Source organism: Lepisosteus oculatus, chromosome 13, assembly GCF_040954835.1.
Source record: "Lepisosteus oculatus isolate fLepOcu1 chromosome 13, fLepOcu1.hap2, whole genome shotgun sequence".
NCBI lineage: Eukaryota > Metazoa > Chordata > Actinopteri > Semionotiformes > Lepisosteidae > Lepisosteus > Lepisosteus oculatus.
In genome coordinates, this window is record NC_090708.1 from 2,046,302 (window position 1) to 2,067,934 (window position 21,633).

Consider the following 21,633-nt stretch of genomic DNA (forward strand, 5'->3'; position numbering starts at 1 on the left):
TGTGGAGTGCTGTACCATCTGCAGATCTCTTCTTAAGGAGGATAAGAGCACATGCAGGGCACCTTCCAGATCGAGATTCTGCTTTGTAATCTTTCGTAAACTGGTTACAGGAACTTCCAGCAAACTTTGTTTTTCCATCAGTGGTGTTGACTTCATTTATATCTCACTACCTCTGGGCAGGGGTTTCCAGTTGTTGTTGTTGTGTTTTCATTCGTTTTAACTGACAGTTTCTTGTATCTTGTTTTGGTAAAACACAATCCAAGTTTTTTCATTGATGCCAATCAAAGAGGATGTGAGTGTTCTCAGTCTCTGTAAAAACAAAAATCTAATGGCTTTCAGAGGAGAGGTTACTCTTTTATCTGTGGTGAACTTTTGGTGTTCTGAACTCTGCCATTGAAATTGTAATGGCAGACTGGAATGCATGTCCCAAGCTCGCCCTGCAGTGCGAATTGGAATCCAGAAGCACTCTGTCGCAGTTGGCCCAGTCTGGGCTCTCTTCTCCTTGGGTGTCCCTGCGTCTCCTGCCACCTGGATTCCTGATGTTCTGCCACATCCTCCACGAGCCTTGGGAAAACTACTCTGGTCTAGTATCACGGTCAAATTGACCTCCAGATTGTACTGTGAGGCTGTCATCTCTCTGCCTGTAGCCGAAGGATAAATCTTTTTATTGGATATGTGTAGGTATGACGTGGTTTCTTTCTGCGGAAAATATAAAGCAGATCAGGGGAAATTTACATCCGCAGGAGTAGATGAATAGTTCTGCAGTTCTCATGTATTACACTGTATTTTCATATTTTTACAGAGGTGATAGTGCAAACTAAAAAAATAAACTGAGTACAAAGCTGATGTGATTTTATAGGAAAAGGAGTACTGAATGAAACAATCGCATAGCTGTTGGAAATAATTACATATATTGCATATGCATTTGTAAATGCTCTGTATATATTTGCAACCCGTACTTTTTTCGAAAATTCTGCAAATTTAATCGTCATTGGACAGTTTCCACAATGTCTTGGAAGGCTTATCGAAAGTTATGGAGGTTGCCTGGATAGGAGCCACTGGAAGGTGTCTGAGCACAGAAGCGGGACACTGTACAGAGTATGTCACCGAGGGGGGGCTAGATAACTGTCCGTTGAGCTAAACTTCAAACTTTAGTGAAAGCTGTGAAAAAAAGTCCTCAAGATATTCCAGTTTGGACTGTGATGTCCCACTGTTAAGAAGCTCAAGAGTCCTGGGATGTCTGCTTCCGAATGGGCAAGTAGAGATTGTTTCACCCAGCTGTGGGGTGAGGACAGTGGTTTGGGAGGATAACTCGAACCCAAGGGCGACCATTGGGAATCTGCCAGGTGTTTTCCGAAGCGTCCAGGATCTCCAGTCCGGGCGGACGGAATGAATCGGGAGCTTGTGGCAGTTTAAACAGAAAAGATAAGCATGTACTGACCAGCAACTTTAATGTTGAAAGCGGAAAAGGAGAAGATGCCTTTAGAAATACTGTACATCTAACTGTTTTTGGCAAAGGTTCCGTTACACATACAAGTCATATAAGCCTTGAGCGTTTAATTGGGTTTTTAGCAAGAAAACATCGAATATGTGGATTTCTGGACAGTTGAATGGATGGAGAGTTTGTAGGACATCGTATATCACCATTCGATGAAATTTGTGCCTTTAGCACTTATACTGCATTCCAGCCTGTTGACATGGTCTGAGGGAGTTAAGAGCCATATGCTGAAGCTTGGCATGTTTTTGTTCCCTTTGACACCGCATGATATTAATGGCAGCACTTTGACTTTGCGTCTGTCGGGGAATTGCTGTTGATGTCACACAGGGAGCTTTTGAGACGTATTACAGCTGCTCTCATTGGTTCGACTGTGATGACTTCAGGAATTTATGCCAGTGGATTATTTGAATTTATGCCAGCGGAGTAAAGGGCAGACTCAGGTTTGTGCACATGTATCCTGTGTTTACACATATCTGTTAAAATCAGTGGGTCTTGATTGCTAAGCAGTTTGTGTAGCTAAGTCTGTAAAGAGCCTGAATTTAGTCTGGCGGTGTCGGTAAACACAGTATAGAGTATAAACATCACACTGACTAACATGGCCACCAAACCTCTCCTGATTTGGGTCCGAATTGAACTCGGTCATGAGGAGACGTGTATTCTACTGGCTTTGCAATGTGTGATCGCATCTGGGTTGGGTTTGTGGTTTGATCTAGTCATTGGATGTTTAGGTAACTTATTTTTCTCATGATTAAACATTCTATGGCTTAAACGTTTTCATTTGTGTGCGTGGAACGTTGACTCGGAACATCTACTTTGATCGCCTGCGTGGGAACATGCTCTCTGCTTCCCACTATTGGACCGATTCCGTGATCTTGATATGTGACAGTTGGCTGCACGTGTTACTGTACTGTATGACATACTTCGGGTCAACATGGTGACAGCCTGGGCTAATGTTTGAAGCAAAATGGGGTAGACTAAGTGATGAATAATGACTAATTGACTACATTTAGACTAAAAATGTACAGTGCAACTTGGGGAAACATGGAGAACACTTCTCAGGTTGAATAAGACTGCTGAGAAATTGGTTTTAATGTGAGTGGTTGAATATCAAAGTGGTGCTCTGCCTAAATATGGATACTATTGGTACAAGGCATCTGTACAGCATCTCTTTGTTGTTTAAAGAGCTCTAGAGCCTATGAATAACAGCCCTGAGTACAGCACCCTTTCATTTGAGCTAAACAGGGATACCACTGCCAGGAAGTTTAAATAATGTGGTGTATTTGTTTGCCTTCTTTAAAATTGGGTTTACTACCCTTTCTGTCTATTTCTTTTACTTTCATAATGTGCCTTTTATACTAGTCTGCCTTTTAAATTCACTTTCTACATTCTTAGTTGTTGGCATGCAAGTGTATTAACATTTAGGCTCTTCGGTATACGAACTATGCATCCTGTTACAGTTGGCAGGATTGTAATGAATGCCAGATGTGCAGTTTTTTAATCTAAAAACAGCTGTCTGGGTGTGGTTCAATTTTAATTTTTAATTTGTTTATTTCCCAGTATAGCTGACTATGATATATCTTTTAATTATAATTAACCGAGGACTAAGATTTAATTAGATTGCTTAGGAACAAATTTTGACAGTGCTGATGCTTTTTTTTTTACTTTATTGATCTGTACTTCAAGTTATTTTGTCTGAAGGAGTTGGCAGCTTCTAGTTGTCTTCTAGTGTAGCCGCCATTAGGATTTAACACTACAGATCATCTCTGGGGGGAGCTGGGGTCGGTGAAATTCAGGCCCTGCTAGGGGGGGTGATTGTATAAAGAGCAAGTGTTTCTTTTTTATAAATGGTTGATAATTAGGCTCTGAAGTTTTTTATTACTCTTCCTGTACGTTTTCAACACTGTAAAATCAATGCTTTGTACACCAGTGGGAACGCAGGATGAAATTCTGAAACTTGAATTGTCGTCAGATCGTCAGGAATTCCAATACTTTTTTTTTTACCTCGTTAATGTTAATGCAAAAACCTACAATTTCTTCACTCCTTTTTTGTTTTCGGATCTTACTTTCTTGGTGCGGTGGGTTATAAAGTAAAAGCCATGTTCTTCAGTCGGCGGTAAAGGAAATACATTTATAGCCCAAGCAGTTACTGCTGGCCCCATGCAGGCCAGGCTGAAAAAGCAAGAGGAGCCCCAGTTTGTCAGGGGAGGGGGTGGGGATGCCGACAGAATCGGCTTGATTACCTTAGGCGCGTCGGTGCTTGGTTGTTTTAAAAAGCCGCTTGTGTCCAGACACCCAGCTGGGCTGCCCCCTCTTGGGTATCCAGGACTGTTTTCTCTTCAGCGTTGTGTGTGCGCGCGCGTGCAGGGCTTGAGCTCCACTGTGTGGACTTGTGGTGGTGTGGGGCCGATAGATGAGCAGCTGCCCGCAGCACTGAGACGGGGCTGTTGCGTGCGGCTCTGGCTTTAACTGGGACGCCTGATGTCGCTGGGCCCTCTGGGAGCTGACCCCTGCTTGCGTGCGTGGGGCTGGAGTTTGTCGTGCAGTTTGTGGTTTCCTGCTCCGCAGGACAGAGGCCCCTTCTCGCCTGGCCAGGGCGCTGCGACCACTTTTTAACACGAGCCGCGTCCTGCAGCCGGCGGTCCGCTGGGTGTATTGTTTTTTTTTTTTAACGTTCTTAGTTCCCGGATGAATTGGGAGAGGAGGCCTTTTGTCCTGCCGTGCTCGTTTTGGTGTTTCGGTAGCCAACTGAGCCAGGGAGCTCCGTCGAGCCGTTTCCTGAAAGAAGGCAGGATGTCAACGTGAAGAAAACTTTCTGGAAGGAAGCCATAAAAGTCGGCAGTCGGCAATTAACATTCTTGAGCGATTTATAATTAAGAGGTTTTTAGTTTGTAGGGATTTCTCGCGCCACCTTTAGTGGTTAAATGAAATAGCCACTGAAATGCCAAGTCCCTGACCACCATTCAGAGTCTGTACCAGACGCCACATGACTCTTAACTACACTCACTGATTCATTGTTTTCCAGTTCCTATCCCCTTCGTAATAGCCAGTTGATATTGCCGCTATAACCCCGCAAGATTCTTGTGCTCAAACTTAATCTGAGTTTTCTGTATTGTTCGTCACCCCAGGTAAAGGCGTCTGCTCAACAAATGATCATCATTGTCGCTCACAATGCTTAGCTTGTCGAATGACCATTTGTGCCGTTCTAGAGGATGTTGGTAATTATTTTAGCTTGTATGCGACATGTAAAGCAGTCTGCACCGTGGGTGATTTAGCAGTGTGCCCAAACAATTGAATTTTTTTTCAGCAGGGTTCTAAGCTGAGTGGAACTGTTCTGACTGCGAAGCACTGTGCAACTGTGTGTGCCGTCGTGGCCTGAAAACTTTGCCAGTGCTGCATCAAGCTGTTCAGGCCGTTGGCCTCCCTGTTGGCGTGTGCGTGAACTGTTTTTGGCTTGGTGTGAGGAGTTATCCCATTCCATGATTTTTTCCCCAGTTCTCTTCATTCTTTGCGGTCTCTCCTGCCTACAGCTGAAACCGCACAGATTCGCCAAGACTGGAGGTTAAAAAGAGGCATTACCAGAACAACATCATGCTGTCATTCTGTTACCACGTACGCTTAGACCTCAATATCGTGCAGAACTGTGAAGGACAGTTAAAAGGATTTTGCTTAATAAAATACTTAATATGAAGATGGGAAGCTGTAAGCACAATTAGGAAAAGCGCTTTTATTGTTTAGACTTGCTTGATTAAATACATTGATTAGTCCTGTTAAACAGCTGTATGTTTTAGGGGCTTTAATCTAAGACAAAGCTGTTTTTTAAATACCAGTTCACTTTGGGTAGGCGTTTCTTGAATTGGATGCCAAAACTGTATCTGTCCTGACTGGATGTTCTGTATAGTTTTATCTGTGCGACTCTGAAGGGTCGCTGTGTGAAGTGGGTGTTCGTACTGGCCTGCTGTTTTAGACCGAGCGCCCCTCTTGATTTCTGCTGTGCAGGTGTCCTGTGTCCAGAGGTTGTGGTGTTTGATTTCAGAAGTGGTATTGTATTAAAGTAATTTAAAAGTGATTGGAGTTTCTTGGCGTTGGAGGTCTTACGTTTTCATGGAAGCCAATATTGAACGTGTTGTTTTCTGTCCCATTGCGAGTTCAAGAATTTTCTTGTCCTTTTCTTTTTTGGCTGTAGTGCCTTTTCTACAGTCACAGGAGCTTCTCTGGCACGGTAAGGTAGCTTTTACAGATGGGCCTTGACATTCTCGTTATCCGTTAGCCTGAAAAGTAAATAATGCTTTTCTGAAACGAAAGGTCATTTATTGAGCTTTGCAAACTTTGGTAATTCACATTTTATTCTGAAATTAATTAATTTTGTCTGCCATCTCACCTGGAAGTAAATTGGAGCTAAAACGCTGCTCTCTATCAGTGCCATTCACGCTAATAAACCTCTCTGCCTTTCCCGCTGTTCTGAGCACTTCCTCAAAGGTTCTTTTACTGGGAAGATTGAGCCATCTTGGGGTAATTCTAAAGCATCACTGTATTTTTTTGCTGCTCGTTTATCACTTTCCTCTTGATGTTTCCATTTGATTGCATTGATTCTCAGAAATTTAGAAGATCAAACGTTTGACTTTTCCCCCCTGATTCTCCCCTATTTTCATAGAATAGTCTAATGAGCGCACCCCACTGTGTGCACACACCCGCACACACACCCAAATTAAATCTAATTACCAAAGGGTAATCTAAAGCCCCACTGGTATGAATTCCAGCATGTAGTTTGAGGTCTGCATTCCGAGATGCCGGATATGATCCTTTCCTAAGTCTCCGCAGCTGTGCGTTCAGAGACACGTACGCTGCCAGTTTCATTCTGTGCTGTGTCAGGAGGGTCTTATCTCGCAATGTTCCTGATGCCGCTGGTCTTGTTTCCTGAAGCTAATGGATAAAGTGCCATCAGGAGCTGGCAAAGGAGGACGTGTTGAGGGTTTGGCACAGCTGAGCAGCGCATGTACAAGAACGATCCAGGAGATTTCAGAAGCACAGGATTGACTCCTGGTTTTTTGAAAATGCGATGGTCTGAACCAATAAAAATGACTGCCCATGATATCGGGGAAGTACGATTGTATCCGACTTCCCTCTTTTTTTAAAGACCATCTTTCTGTTTTTCAACCTCAGGTTTCAATAAAATCATTGGCCTATTAGTGGGGGAGGTATGTTAATGCTTCTGTAGTACGGCCTTTTCTCAAGAGGCGTCGGAGGAAGTTACAGTGGCAGAAAATGCCTTATGGACGTGGTCCTCATTGTCAATGAAGAAGCTTTAAGAGAGGAAGTCAGCTTGCTGTTGTGAAGTGAAGAGGTGGCTGCAGGCAGAACTGCCAAACATTTCTGCCAGGATTGCTGTAGGCACTGAACCTGACCTAGAGAATTTTTCTCCAGCACTAGAAAAATCCAGGAGTTAAGGGAACCCATAACATGAATTACAAAAAAAAGATCAGATCACTTTAGTGGCCATATAAAATTTATTGTATTAAGCATTTCTTTTCGCAGACCCCAGCTTGCTCTCCATGAGACGCATGGACAGGGAGAGAAGCTGGGGTCAGAGAGCAGGGTCAGCCATTTATCAGGCGCCACTGTTGCAGCTGGGGTGAAGGGCCTTGCTCAGGGGCCCAACGGAGTAGGATTCCTCTGCCGTCCGCGGGATTCGAACCGGCAACCTTCCAGCCACAGGTGCAGATCCTGAGCCAGAGAGCCATTCTCAATGCCTTTGCTTATCCATATGATCCACCTGTTCCTTTCAGCTCTAGTTTAACTTAGAGTGGACCCCTTTCCCCTCCTGTTGTTCCCTGGAGTTTTAAACCCTGCTAAACCTGCACTGGAGGTTGTGAAAGTCTACAGAAAACAACTTATTTCTGTGTTTTTCCTAAGACAGGCATTTTATTCTGCTGAATGTCTATAAGGGCTGTGAATGCAGGATTATGCCCTGTAACGGAATTCCATCTATAAATGCACCTATTTGTCCTTTCCCCACGATTGGGTACTCAACATTTGCAAAGTATGACCTCTTCTCTGTCTCTGCTGAGATTTAAAATGAACTTGACTACACACGTCGACAATTATTGCTGTGCTAGAGAATAGCACAAGTTCTGCTTCTGTAAAAGTACCCTAACAAGTTTTTTTTCTTTCTAATGTGAATGCAAGTTTTAACATTGTTGGAAAGCATTCCTCTTATTTTTTCCTTTCTCCTCCCCCCCCCCACTGTGTTCATTTCCCGCCCTCTCTTTCTCTCCTGCAGACATCCAGGAATTTTATGAAGTGACCTTACTGGACAATCAGAAATGTGTCGAGCCCCCGAAGCCTGTAGAGCCCACGCCTCCGGTCAATCTGTGGGAGTTTTCCAGCCTTCCGAGCACAACTGTGACTTCAGAAACCCTGCCCAGCAGCCTTAGCCCCAGCGTAGAGGTAAGCCTGGAAGCGATTCGTGCTGGCAGGCAGCCTGCCTTGGTTCTGCCACGTGTCGTTGCTGTCCTGAGTGTGTGTGGGTGGGGGAAAGGCGAAGTGAGAAACGTCTCGGAGCTGGGGAATAAAGGCTGTAGAGTGGCTCTATTGCTTTCACATCGGTGCTGCTTTACGAATGCAGCGCAGAAGCAGCCCTGCTAACGTGGCTGTGCGGCTGGGACGTTCGGGGGCGTGCACGGGCTTTCTATCGTGTGTGCTGCAGCCCGTGTGCTGCCCGCGCCTTTCTGGTTCCCCTAGAGCAACAGTGCTGTAACCTGCGTCACCTGGCAGTCCGGTATTTTGGGGATTCCCCAATGTGCAGGTTGAGGTTGGAAACTCCTCTGCAGGTCAGCTCATAGATGCTGCAGTTCCTGGTTTTTCCAGGAGGGAGGTGCCCTCCCCATTAACAGCCTGGGTCCCTAACCGACTGCCGTCTTGACTTGCCTGCACTGTCCCATCTGTTCTGAATTGCAGCCCCAGAGTTTCTCACCGTCAGATCAGGGGGCGTCATCGAAAGGAATCCGGCTTTAAGTGCCTGGTGGGTCTTGCCTGGTGGGTCTTGCCTGTGGTCTGTGCAGTTGGTGTTCTCTGTGGTTTGGTGGTGGTGGTTTTTTGTTTGTTCTGGAATTTGTCAATGTTGAAGGTTTAATTGTTCCTTTGCTTATTTTACATTTATCTGGTAATACGGTTTAGTGTTCTATCCATTGTTTTGAATTGAATATGCATATTTGAGTGGTTAAAGCAACACAGCTGCAAATCTAGAATGAATTGGTGTGTTTGCTCTAGACAAGGCTGGAAGCTCTATATGAAAAGCTGACTTTTCTGCAGATATATAGCATGTACACTGAATCAGTTTTTACAGCTTGAATCTGTTTGGTCTGGTTAGCTAAATGTCACGAACTTGGACTTTTCAAGTCCATTCTGTGTGGAATATCAATACTGGTTGTATCATACCAAGTTTTTTCAAAAAGATGAATTCAACAAACAGTACTGTTTGTTGATTTAGAAAAAGGTTTTGACAAATAGGAACGTTTTCCGTGGAACTAATATGAAGAACTACAGTACTAGTACAGTGGATGATGCTGTGATAGAATTGGGTTCGTCAGCTTTGCTGGCCGAATCATCTGTAGGATTGTTACACCTCTTGAGTGATCAATCTGCAGCAAGAGCTGGATAGCACCTTCGTGAGCAATTGTTTTGTCACATGGGACACCAAAGATGTGGTATGCTGGCTTGACATTACCACCAATGAAATTTAATATTTTGTACATTGTCTCCATGCATTACACTTCTCGGTCAAAACAAAATTTCATTAGTTCACATTTATGTGAGTCGTATTAGTGAGAGAGAATCGCACCCGTTCTTTGTGTACATCCACAAAGTGTACAAGTGGCCGTAAATTGTATGTTAGTGAGCTTTTCACCTTTTTAAAAACAATTGACTGTACATTTCTGAATTAATGGAAGAGACGCATTAGTGTTCAAAGTCGTCTGTTCATATGTATACTCATTCAGAATGTTTAGGTTTCAGATAAATACATCAAAGTCTAAACAAAGTTTTGCTTTGGGAATCTGACCCAGTTCTTTCTGCTACAGAGCAGCTTTTCTGTTGGAATGTTCTTAGCAGAACGCGCCGTGATTTTTTTAATGACAAATATTTGATGAGATCTAATTACTTTTTTTCCTCTAAAAGCTGAAAATGGAAAATGCTGATGCTCGGCTTTGACAAATGAGGAGAATATTTTCTCAGTGTATTTGCAAGATGTTTCAGCTGTAAATCAGGAAATGCAGTTATGCCAAAGCTGGCAGTGACAAAGTTTCCTGCAGCCAGAGTGTAATTTTAGTTTGTTTATGGACGATCTGCAATTTAATGTAATATGACAAATAGCAAGCTTTTAGCCTCACAACTCATTACCCTGTATTATCTTTCTCTCATTTTGTTTGCAGATATCAGTCCCATAAAAAAGTATAAAGGTATTTAGGAACATGTTTTGTGTTTACGAACGTGTTGTGTGCATTTCAGCACTTCTTAAGGGCTGGAAACGGGTGTTCAGTGCATGTGAATGATGGCACATCAGTGGTCTTAAGTTGTTTAATTCTCTTGAATATTTAAGTAGCAGACTCTGAAGATGCTGTGTTTTTATGGCATTCTCCTCTTCAGCTGTCATAAAACCGCTCTGCTGTAAAAAAAACAATACAATTACTGAAGTACATTAGCCCTGCACCCTGAAGATCTTTATTGGGTTATACTGATGCATTGAGAGTAAAAGGTTTTTGGTAAGAGCCTAATGTGGTAATGAGAAACGGCTATTTCACAGGAAGGAGCTGCACAATCAAGGACTACACACTCCTCTCCTTACCTGCTATCTCGTGCGCCTTGAGACTCTTTCCCTTTCCCTCTTCCTGTGTCTGTAGCTAGCATGGCGGAGCTCGTCCCGTGTGTGTGTGTGCTCAGTTCTGACCTGCCTTGCCCATCCAGGCGCAGTGCAGCGCGTGCAGCTGGGAGGTGGTCTTCATCCTTCGCTTCTTGACATGACGTTTGCACAGCTCATCTTCCACCTGGTGACTTCGGATAACAGTCCTAAACTAAGAGGTCACGCTTCTGAGAGGACCACGGGGCAGAAACCTCTTGCCGAAGGTTAATGGCATTCAGCAGGATTTCTAAAAAAAATTAAAATCCTAGAAAAGAGCTAAATTTGCCGTGTACTGGCCTAAAGAATTTTCAATACATAATAGTTCTTAAATACCCATGATGTCTTTTATTTAAAGCAGAAGGATGGATATCTTGAAGTCGTTTAATTTATTCCACATGCTTAGGACGGAGCGCGCAAAATGTATTTTCCCAAGGTTCTTTTTAGTTAGTAATTGAGCAATTATGAAATGCGTCTAGTAGGAAAAATGAAGGGCTAAGCTGTTCTCATTAATGTAATTTTATTTACTTCATTTAAGGGGCCCCTGCTCAGGCCTTGATCAAGTTAGACACGCCAGACAGTGGCCTGGCATGGGGATAGAGCAAGGCAGGCAGCGAGCGCTCGAGAGGAGGAGGGTAAGGGGAGAGCTAATTTGATTCGAGCTGCCTCAGATGAGATTATCATCCTTTCACCAGAACCCTCTGAGGATGGGAGGGCTGTGGGGCGGTGGGGCAGATGACAGGATCTTGACCAGGACCATACCAGTTGCAGCACAGCCAGGATCCTGTTCAGGTTGTGCTTCTTGAGGCTACTGTGAACCCTGGTGTCAAGAGGAAATTTTATTAAAGTGGAGCGTGATTTCTGTATGATGTGCTTTATAAGGGAGACCATACGTGAGTGTACACCTAGAATTCTCATGTTGTCAAGTCCGGTAACATCTCAAACAGCAAGTAATCACTTCAACCTAGAAGTTACAATTTACAATTGCAATTTTTGTGGAAATGTACGTTTAATGCATTTAGATTTAATCGAAATCTTTCATTTTGTATTAGTTTTAATTCCTTTTTGTAAAGGATATGACTTCTGTTCTGAATGAACTCTCCGAACTCTAGTGGGCAATTTTGAAGTAGAAACTCGTTAACTGTTGCTGGTCCATTAAGATTCCTTGCGCAACAGTGATTAATCAAAATACATTTAAGTTCTCTCACACTGGGACTTTATTTCTTGCCTTTATCAGTAATGTATGCTGCCTTTTAAAATACATTTCCATTGTCACTGCCAGCTGTGGTTTGCATTTCTTATTCCAGATGAAGTTATAAATCTTAAAGTATTTCCCTGCAGGACTGAGCGTGTTTTTTTCCACTCCCCATGAATAATGTGGCTTCTTTAGGAGAATTCCCTGCTTAATGAAACACTAATGTGCCGGTAAAAGCTTTTTCTTCTCAGAACAGCCAGGTGAGTAATGCAGCTCTCTAATGGAGCTCTCTTCTCCCATCTCCGCATGTCTAGTGGTGTAACCTGTTCCTCTCTGTCTGAGGGCCGGTGTGCTGTGTCCAGGACCTGAGGTCCTGAAAATATTGGGTTGGTGGGGGCAAACTAAATGGACCTTTGCCCCAGGTTCACCTTTTATGCTAATACCTGAAACCATGAAGATTAAGCAACAGCGACCTGTTCTGACCCTTGTTTACCAAATGTTAAAAAGCTCACAGAGGTAATAGGCCAGCATGGAGTGGAGCTGAGCTGCAGTTTGTTCCAGGTTGACGTGGGATTTAAAGTGGCTCATTGTGGTTTCGGTGGTTGCAGACCGTGTCTGTCAAGATCAGACATTCATAGGCCTGCAGCTCTGGGTCTTCAGTCACCTGCTTTTTATTCCACGTGGGTAGGGTATTCTTTATTAAATGAGGCTTCTGCGTCTTTAAATGCTTCGGTGTTCTAAAGGCGTTATGGAAAACAAGCCGACCTGCATATTCCTAGGCCTTGTATCAGGCACTTCTGTCTCAGAGGGATGTTTTTCTTCCTAGTGCTTAATCTACCCAAATGCTCTGCAACAAGCTTTGTGTTTAAAGCTTCTCTCTTGTGATGTGCTGCAGACGCTGCTTGTAGTTTCTCCCTTGTACCCCTGATGGGCTCCATCTCTCTCGGCCCTGTGCTGTAAAAACACAAGGGCAGGGTGGGTCACCTACAGCGTGCGTCTCGAGAGGATCCTTCGTTTTCATGTCTGGGGCAGAACAGGATGTGCAAACTTTCCAGGAAAGCCCTTTTTTTGTTTGGGTTACTCATAGTAACTCAGATGTTCTTGTTGGGGGGGACAAAATGTAGCTTATCGGTTGTAGTTAATTGCTAAAAGGGTGAGATGGACTAAATGGCCTCCTCTTATTTGTAACTTTTATGTTCTTCCAATAAATACGGTTAGTTGTGCATTAAAATGGATGAATATTCGAGCAGGTGGTCTGCATTTGAAGAACAGTAGATTCAAAACCCACTTTTTCTTACTGGGGTGGCCTGGATGTTTTTTTTTTAACAAGTATAGTGTTTTGGCTTTAGCCCAACCGTAATAAAAGAGCTTCAGCAGATTGACGGCATGTTGTTTTTTGTCACCAGTTCTAAAGTTGGATCTCTGCTGCTCGGTTTCATGACCTTGTGCAACCCGCTGTGAAAGTTGGAGATGAAAAGGTTTGTAGTTGGCGCAGACTCCGTTTTGAATGGAGTAACTGCATGATGCTCAGACGTTTGCAGAAGAGGATGTCCCGTGGAGATAGTCACCCCATGAGGGGTTTTGCTGTTCTGTCAGAAATGTGTTAGAAGAGAAAGCACTTTGTGGAGGTCAGAAATAAAATCTCAAATCCTTTTTGGAAGATAAGCAGCAGAACAGGGCAAGTGACTCCCTTTGATGTGGAAGATTAATCATAGAACCAGGGACATTAAATATTCATCCGTTGTGTTTGCTGGAGTCTGCGGGCCACGTGGTTTCTGAGCAAGCTGGAGGTCTTTCTGGGCTCACTGTAGTTAGTCAAACATAAATCTGAGGTGGAAGGCAGTGTGATTGCTGTTGCCTTTGGGTGCCTGACACCTGCTGTGATGTATAGGAGACCTTAGACCTTGTATTATCGGACACAGTCGCCCCCTTTTGTTTTATTTTTATTAACGATTGGCTTTTTTGGATTACACTAATGACATCCAAATAAAATCGCACTTCTGGAGCTGCAGAAGGAGGTCGTTAGTATTTTAAAACTGGGCGCAGATGTCCGGTGTAAAACATTCAATTACAAACAATGATACTTGTAGCACTCCTTGGCAGCTGTTGCAATTGCAGCTTCTTCATTTATCTAGTCTTTGGGAAAGGTTAGCTCTGCAGTTTGAGCCATCTGTTCCTTTTTTTGCTGTGCACGTTTTTATTTACCTAAAATATATAAATTAAAGCCTTCCTTTCAGTGAAATGTTTCTTGCCGCGTACGCTACTTCTGAAAGTTTCAGGTTTTTATCACTCCAATTCTTCCGAGAGACAGCGAGCCCAAATCCCAGTGTTTAACCTTGGACATTTTTCGACTTGCAGATCTGCTAACCTCATTAGAAACCATGTGAAGCACCATTTCATCTTGCTGACATTGGCACAGCAAAGCTTTCATGTACATTGGACATTTTAAAATGGTTACAGTACTGCATTGTAAGCAGTAGTCATCATATAATCATCGTTGTCTTGATTGAGTGAAAGGTGGGATTGTCGATGTCTGTTCTGTTTGCTGTCTGTCTTTGGTGCTAGTGAGAGAACCATGTTGAGATGGAGGAATGGTTATGATGATGTATAACTGGCCCCCACTGATCAGGTAGTAGGTGTCATTGTGGAGTGCAGACTTTGCTTTGAACTGCCTTGAGTTATTTCAAGTTGTCTTTTTGATGTCCTTATGGGCTGAGTCTTAATCAACGAAGTTTTAAATATGTGGGCATGCTGCAATTTTTGCCAGTGAAGGACAAAATTCAACTGAACATCACTGATGGGAACTCGGTAATTATAAACTAATTTATAAAAGACACTAGAAACTAGTAAACTTATACAATTAAATCTGGTCGATTTTAGTTCTTTCCGCGCAAGGTTAAATTTGCATTAGTATTACTTGTTTTAGACTCTGAACGGAAAAATAAAGGCTATCAGGAAAAAACACTCTGACTAGGTTAGGGAGGCAGATAAAAAAAAAAATCTGGATGACTTAAGCATTCCTCTGTGAAACGATACTCTGGTGTTTTACTCCATAAGTGTGCCATGATGCGATGTTTCCTGGTGAATGCACTACCGTAACAAATCGCACCTGTATAACAATTGTTACTGGATCCCAGCGCAGAGATGAAGGGACCTGCTTCAGAATCCTTCTTTTTCTACTCTTGAACACCTGACCTTATAACACTGCTATTGGGCTTTTTGACAGCACAAGTTTTAAAAGTGGAACACTGTTATGCAGAAACGGGTTGAGTTACAACTGTAACTTGTGGAGTTTTCCCATACAAAAGTCATCTTGGCCTCGGCCTGTGTTAAGATGTTTCACTGTAATAAGGCAAATATTTTACTTTTTATCTCTACATAGTTTTTAAGCTTACAGTGACTTAAATGAAATGATATTTGCAATTGACTTTTTTTGATTTGCAAAGAAACGCTTGGAAGACTGAGCAAACCGGCATTTCTTGTTATCCATTGTCATCTGTGCAGTAGTGCTTTAGGTAAATGAAATCCTGGAGCTGTAGTGGATTACAACATGTAGGGTATAATAAATGCCTGGATCTGCGTGGCTTATCAATCACTGCTGATCCGATCGGTTTTCTCTCTGCTGGATCGTACTTTACAAGGTTGTGGTCTGTTGTTACCTGTTGCACAATGTTCTGTTCTGGTCTGCTGCTCCAGAATTTTAAATGCAGGGATGGGGAGCGCTTGAGACATTGTTTTTCCCATTTGTGATTCTGCTTTTACTTTTTATTGAGCTTAAGGGAAAAAAACAATTCAGTAAAACAGTAGGCAGGCTGAAACGACGTTAAAACAAACCTCGAGACCCCTAGGTATGTGTATATATGATGAATGCACGAACTAGACGTCAAACAGATGTTTGATGAAACAGCCACCTTACATTACCATTACCCTACATACACCAGGGACGATCCTTGATCGCTTGCCTCATTCCCCCTACACCATTCCTGGCTGGTCCTCTGCAAGATCCCCCCCCCCCACTTGCTCCGAACATCTGTACTTGCATCCGCAAGGTGGGGCTTCTGCAAAGCTGACGGGAAGCACCTGACAGATGACCTCGCCTCCACTGTGCCTGCCTGGGGATACGTGCACCACGTACCCTGCCTTCAGCCACAGCATCTGTGCTGCTTCCAAGAGGTGCTTTCTCCGTGGTCGCGGTAAGATCTGTATCCCTGTTGAAACCCAGAGTGCAAATATTTACAGGACACTTGTAGAAGTGCCCCTCTACATTTCATCAAGCCTCTCGACAAGAAGCAGTGCATCCACCTCCAGCTAAAGCCTACACTGGGCGACGAGTGGGAAAACTGGATGGAATGCCAGATAGGTGATAAACAGCCACACTGGAGGCTACAATAATGCTTTTGCCTGATTTTTCTGCTTCTTGTTACTCGGATGAGGAAGTTTGAAGCCCCTGAATTGGTTCAGCTTTGTACACAAGGAATGAACACAGCAGCACAGGGATGAACAAAATGCGAAAATGTGTTTGAGCGCTTCATTAAAACGACACTGTTCTGTCCTTCAGAAAATCACAAACCACTTTGCATCATCTGACCAACTTTTGTTTTACTGCTTTAATGGTTGAAAATGGCAACTTCCATTTCTACAGTATCAAGAAATGTTTTCCAGATCTTGCCATCTCACGGTCTCGTTTATATAGATGTACTTTGTCTAAACAAAGTTCTGTTGGGTTGTTTTTTTTTTTTATTGGCCTTCTCAGTCTTTGCATCTGTAACGCATTCTGCTGTGATGTGTGTCTGCACATCTTTCACAGAGGAGTTAGCTGTGTAACCTCCAGAGTGTGATAACATCTTGAGGGTTTTATTCTGTTATTGTCCAGACCATGCTGTAGTCTGTCTTCATACTTGGTTACTAGTCTTACTCAGTTTGTGAAATGAAGTCCTTAAAAGCTCCAGAGCATTTGTTTAGACAGGCTTTTTTGGAAGATGGAGGACCCTACTGCCATATCGCAGTCTTGCAACTTGACTAAAGCATCTGTCACTTTCGATCCGACATAACTGTTACTTTACTTGTGTGTTTTTTAAACCACTGGTTCAGTTGTTCACTGTAAAGGTGGTTGTGATCGTGCCAGTCCTGTACTCACTGGCCTTAAAGGAGGCACATTGGTCTTCACACAGAGAGCTGTCTGTCTGGAACATGCTGCCTTGCGTTGCTCTTGAAGACTGCTCTCAAGGGGCTTTCAGAGAGGTGGCCAATAGCAACTTGCGAACCAGTTACGGCGAGTCCCAGAGGCCTCCTTTTGCAAGTATCATCTTCCCATCATCCTCGGTTGAGTCGGTTATGGCGTCCTCTTGGAATTTTTTTTATTTTGACGGTTTGGGAAAAGCCATGACGTTGCTTGCTGCAGGAATGTGTAATTGGGATTTGCAGGAATCGCGTTTAATACCACATTTCCGGTTTGACAGTCTGTTAAAACCTGCACAGGCTCTGCCACGCCAGTGTCTCTGTATCCCCCTCCGCTGCAGACGCCAACGGGGAACGGAACTAGGTTCTCCGGTGAACTTTCTCAACACTGGTTTCCAGGCTGGCGTTTATTGATGTTACCCTGGGTTCGGCCCGGGGGGCCACGGGGGTGCAGCGCTGGGGCCCTGGATTCAGTTCCCGGGGTGCTGTCTGTGTGGAGTTCGCATGTTCTCCCCGTGTTCGCGGGGGTTTGCTCTGGGTGCTCCTGGTTTCCTCCCACAGTCCACAGACCTGCTAACGGGCCTGCGAGAGAACTGTCCCTGGCATGTCAGTGTGGGTGCGCGGACAGGCAGGGACACAGTGATGGACTGGCGTCCCGAGCAGGGTGTTCCCTGCCTTGTGCTCCGGCTCTGTACTGGAAGAAGCAGTTGGAAAATGGATGGGTGGGCGGAGCAGCAAGACGGAGGTGGGAATCTCCAATCTGCCCATGGTGTCCACGGGTGACCGCGATTTTTCTGCTCGCTCGGTGCTTCTCATGGCTTTTGTTTTCAATTGATCTTCATCGGATGTCCCCCTCTTTCCTTAAATCCTTGTTGCATCTCCCCCTCCTCCTATTTTTTACGAGCCTCCGTATCGCTGGAGACCGATCTGCAGCTGTCGTGCTTTTGGAATGTGGTCATGGACAGCCTGCGCGCACCACCCCCGCGGCATCACTTCAGTTTTAATTAGGCCGCAGTTCCTTCTGCTCACTTAATAGGGCAAGTCCCCGGGAGAGGAGCGCCAAAGTCAATTTCTTCTTTATATCGGCGTCTAAATCTCCCGCACACTCTTGGCTGACAGTTTCGGGACCAATTTTTTTTTTTCTTCTGCCAAACGATTTAGTTAAATACAGTCTTCCACTCCGTGTGGCTCTCCCGCCCTACATCGCTGCTGTGCCGAGTGGATCAGAGTGACGGAGCGCGGATGTGTATTGGAGCAGTCCTGTGTCCCGTCCCGTCCCACTCAACCCCCCCCCCCCCCCTCGAAATCTTGCTACTGGACGGAAAGCGAATTCTGACACCAGTAGGGGTTTGGTTAAAATCGTCCATTTAGTTTTTTTTTTTTTATTTCAGTGTTTGGCTGGTTTTAACGTAAGAGAGACCCCCCCCCCCCCCTTTTGAAAGCAGGGGGCGTTCGGCTTGAAACGAGTGCACCGGGAGTCCAGCTGCCAGCTTGCTAAGTGGGGGCTTTACCTGACCTGTCGGTGTGTCCCCACCGGTGGTTCACCTGCATCTGCACTCAGTCTTGCGTTTTGAAAAGAACCCCCTTCGAGCATATCGCTTCCAGCCTCGTCGCTCAGAGCTGTGAGCAGCCTCATACCCTCGCTGCTGACGAGGGTGGCCTCTCTCTCAAGGAACCCGGACAGCGGCCCCAGGGGGTGCCTCCGCCTCGCCGGGGTGGGCTCAGGTCCCACCCCGCAGGGGAAGAGGCGCGATGCGGAGCCACCTTTTTAAAAATCGCGTCCCCGTGAGAAAATTTAAAATGATTTTTTTTTAAACTTTTGACTTGGAACGAGGCTGGAGCAGCACCCCGAAAAGAGAGTGATGCCCCTCGGCGGGGGGGTAGGCGTGAGCTCCTTCCCCGACGGCAAGCGTCACTCTGGGGGTGTCCGGCTCCGCAAACCCCCCCCGGACTACCTCTGTCCGACACTGGACCTGTCCTGGCGCCAGCTGCCGTGGGAGAGTAGATAGCATTTAATTGTACTGGAACACCGATCTTGTATAACAAAATAAAAATAGTAGTTAAACTGCATTTGTGTGTAATCTGTATGTAACCGTTACCCTCGCGGCTAAATCCAAGTTTTCTCCTAGCGGTTTGTCTGAACCGGTTGATGGACACCTCGGGCCGTGCTGTGACCTGACCTGCTGTTTTCAGGAAAGGTCCCGGGCGGCCCGCAGGGGCGGAATGCTTTGCTGCGCCTCATTTTCTCACACCGCTGATAACGCACCGGACCGCCTCGATTGCACCCCCGAGAAGTGCCGCCGGCCTGATCCGGTCCGGACCGCCCGCCGCCCCTGCGTGGTGCCAGGTGTGTGGAGCGCCTGGCGTGGGTCTGTGCCCGTGTTTTTCCCCTGGGGCGGCCGCCTTGATGGATTCAAAAGTTTAGCGGGGCGCAGCGTGTGGGAGCCGAGCGCCCGCAGCCCCCCGGGGTCCGCAACTGGCTCGTGTGCACCCCTCTGCCAGCCTTCAGGAATGGACTCTTCCGCTGGTTTACGGAACGAGAAAGTCAATTACGGCGTTTTTGTCGGGCTGCAGATGTGTGAACGGCTCTGGAGCGGGCTCGTCCCGCCCTCCCCCTCTTCAGCACCGTTTCCTTTTGGCGTTTCGTCTCTCCGCGGCCGGCCCACCCCCTCTCCCCACTCGCCGTTCTCGCTGTCGGGACCGTGGGGATCTCGAAGTCGATTTGACTTCAGGTTTGTGGAGTGAAGCCGGGAAGAGGCGCAAGGGGGACGCAGGTCGGGATTGATTTAGCTTTTTTTTTTTTGAGGCAGCGTAGCGAGACGGCGAGTGGAGGGTTAATGAAACGGCGGAGGCAGAGCTGCTGGAGTCGGTGAGTAAGAGCTGGCGTGCTCTCTGCAGCCCCTCACGTCGGAGCGCTTGTCACCCTGATCGCGCTGCCGGGAAGATTTTCAGAGCTTTCCCCAGCCCGGGCAGTCGGTCCGTCCGCCCGTCCGTCCCCGGAGGTCGCTCGCCCTGCTCCCGCTGGCAGGAACTGAAGGATGCGGACCTCGCACCTCCGGGACCGGCCGCGACGACCAGCCTTGTGACCCTCCCCCGAGAGTCCGCGGTGTATGCGTGCGCTGCGCTCAGACGCCCGTGACTGGCGGCGCCGCGGTTTGCGCTCCGAGAGCGGCAGCGAGGTGGGGCTGCCGGGGGCTGCGGGGGTCACCATGCGATGCTGAGGCCGGGACTCCGCCGGAAGGATGGACTGCCTGTGTATCGTCACCACCAAGGTAAGCGCCCAGCCTGGGGGTTCAGGGGTTCGTCCCCCGCGGGCAGCGTGGCTGTATTTCCCAGCCTGCCAAAGGTCAGCGCCGTTTCTGGTCTTGGGTCCGGGTGGCGGTCTTCGGAGACTCACCGAGGGGGGCTGCGCTCCCTGTTCCTTCTCTTGTTAGTTGTGGGGAAAAAGTACCACGAAGGAGCTGTGGAAATGGCAGATATCCGAGGGTCCTGAGACGCATGAGTCTTCAGGCCGACGCATGGGACACATGGATGTTCAGACAGCCCTGTTAACGCGCGATGGAACAGAGTGTTCCAGGTGTTAATCCGGTTTTTGTTTCAGTCCTGTTGAGACAGTGGCTGCTGGTGAAAAGTTGAACACAAGAGCGTGTCGGAGCCGAGCGGAGAAGTCGGCGTAACTTATAGCACCGGGGCAGATCTTTTTACAGCCACTTTTTAATGAAAGACGGTGTCTTGAGAAAGTTAATGCGCTCGGACTAGATCCAGTTGGGGCCGTCTTGCACTGATGGCGCCGCTCTGCAGCCTGAGCAGAAGAAACCGTTTTCACAAGCGGGGGGGCTGTGGGGTACGAAGTCGCAATATCGGCTTGGCTTGAAATCGTTTCCCCTTAACCGCAGGGCGTCGATTGAATGGGGTCAAGTGTTCATAGAGGTGTGTGGCCAGAGCTGGGGCAGTGGCCTGCGAGCCGAGCCGTGCCTTCTGCGGCAGCGGTGATCGGGAGGGCTGGGGTCGCCCGCCTGCTCAGACCTCTGTCCTTTTTTTTGCGTAGCGGAGAAATGTGTCGCCGCGCTTAATACAGCGACGAGCAGGGAAAGGGCTGTGGAGTATTGACAGATCGATTCCGCTGAGCGCGAGTGTGGGACATAAACGCCTTCCATGGAGTTGACTAACTTCGGATTTGTCCTCTGCGGCAATGTAGCTGTGTTGCGTTTCTCTCCAGATGTGCTGCCCTTCCGAAATTCGTTGTAGGCTTAGTTTGCATCACTGTAACCATGGTGACGGTTCAGAAAGAACACGTAGGCAGAACTAATGGTCTGTAGTCTTTATCTGTTGTTCAGAATTGGTTCTGAAGTGCTGTTTCTGACCCAAGTTGCTTATGTAAGTGAGCCGAGCGTGGATTATTTACTTTTTTTTTTGTGTGTGCAGGACTTTTGTTTTTACAGGAAGAATGAAGTGGAAATTTCCCTTAACAATGGATACAGGGATAAATTAAGAGGAGTGTTTACATGTTCTGACCCTGTCACAACAGACCCCCAGAGTGTTCTGGAGATCAAAGTGCTGCTTCAAACATTTGGAAATGGATTGATTCTAGACCCCCTTCAAAGGCCCTGTCGGTCTCGGGGTGGCAATAAATACTTCAGAAGGCAGCATGTCGAGTCTCTTGGCAGCCTTCAGATGTGTTCCCTAGTCTGTTAAGATCAGGCGGCTGGCTTTATCTGCAGTAACTTTATACTCCTTCTTAAGGAGGGGAAATAAAATCCACTTTTCACGGATGTCTCTGAAGCATGTTACTCAGCCTGAGCAGACGTCGACCTGGAGAGCAGTTTGCAGCGATTGTGTTTATTCTCTCTTAACAAGCGGAGGCCTGTCGTA

General features: G+C 46.2%; 2 protein-coding genes across 18 annotated transcripts in view; one reads left to right on the top strand and one right to left on the bottom strand.

The window, feature by feature from the left end:
- cp (ceruloplasmin) overlaps window positions 1-21,633 on the bottom strand; it is a 430,985-nt gene that overhangs the window by 126,160 nt on the left and 283,192 nt on the right. The window lies entirely within an intron of this gene.
- dlg1a (discs large MAGUK scaffold protein 1a) overlaps window positions 1-21,633 on the top strand; it is a 170,864-nt gene that overhangs the window by 8,538 nt on the left and 140,693 nt on the right. For 16 of the 17 annotated variants that reach the window (XM_069197367.1, XM_069197369.1, XM_069197368.1 and 13 more), the window contains exon 3: window positions 7,776-7,942. In XM_069197367.1, the coding sequence (XP_069053468.1) occupies window positions 7,776-7,942 (167 nt within the window). Of the gene's footprint in view, window positions 1-7,775; window positions 7,943-19,338; window positions 20,034-21,633 lie in introns of those variants that run through there. The other variant, XM_069197375.1, reaches the window with a different exon arrangement.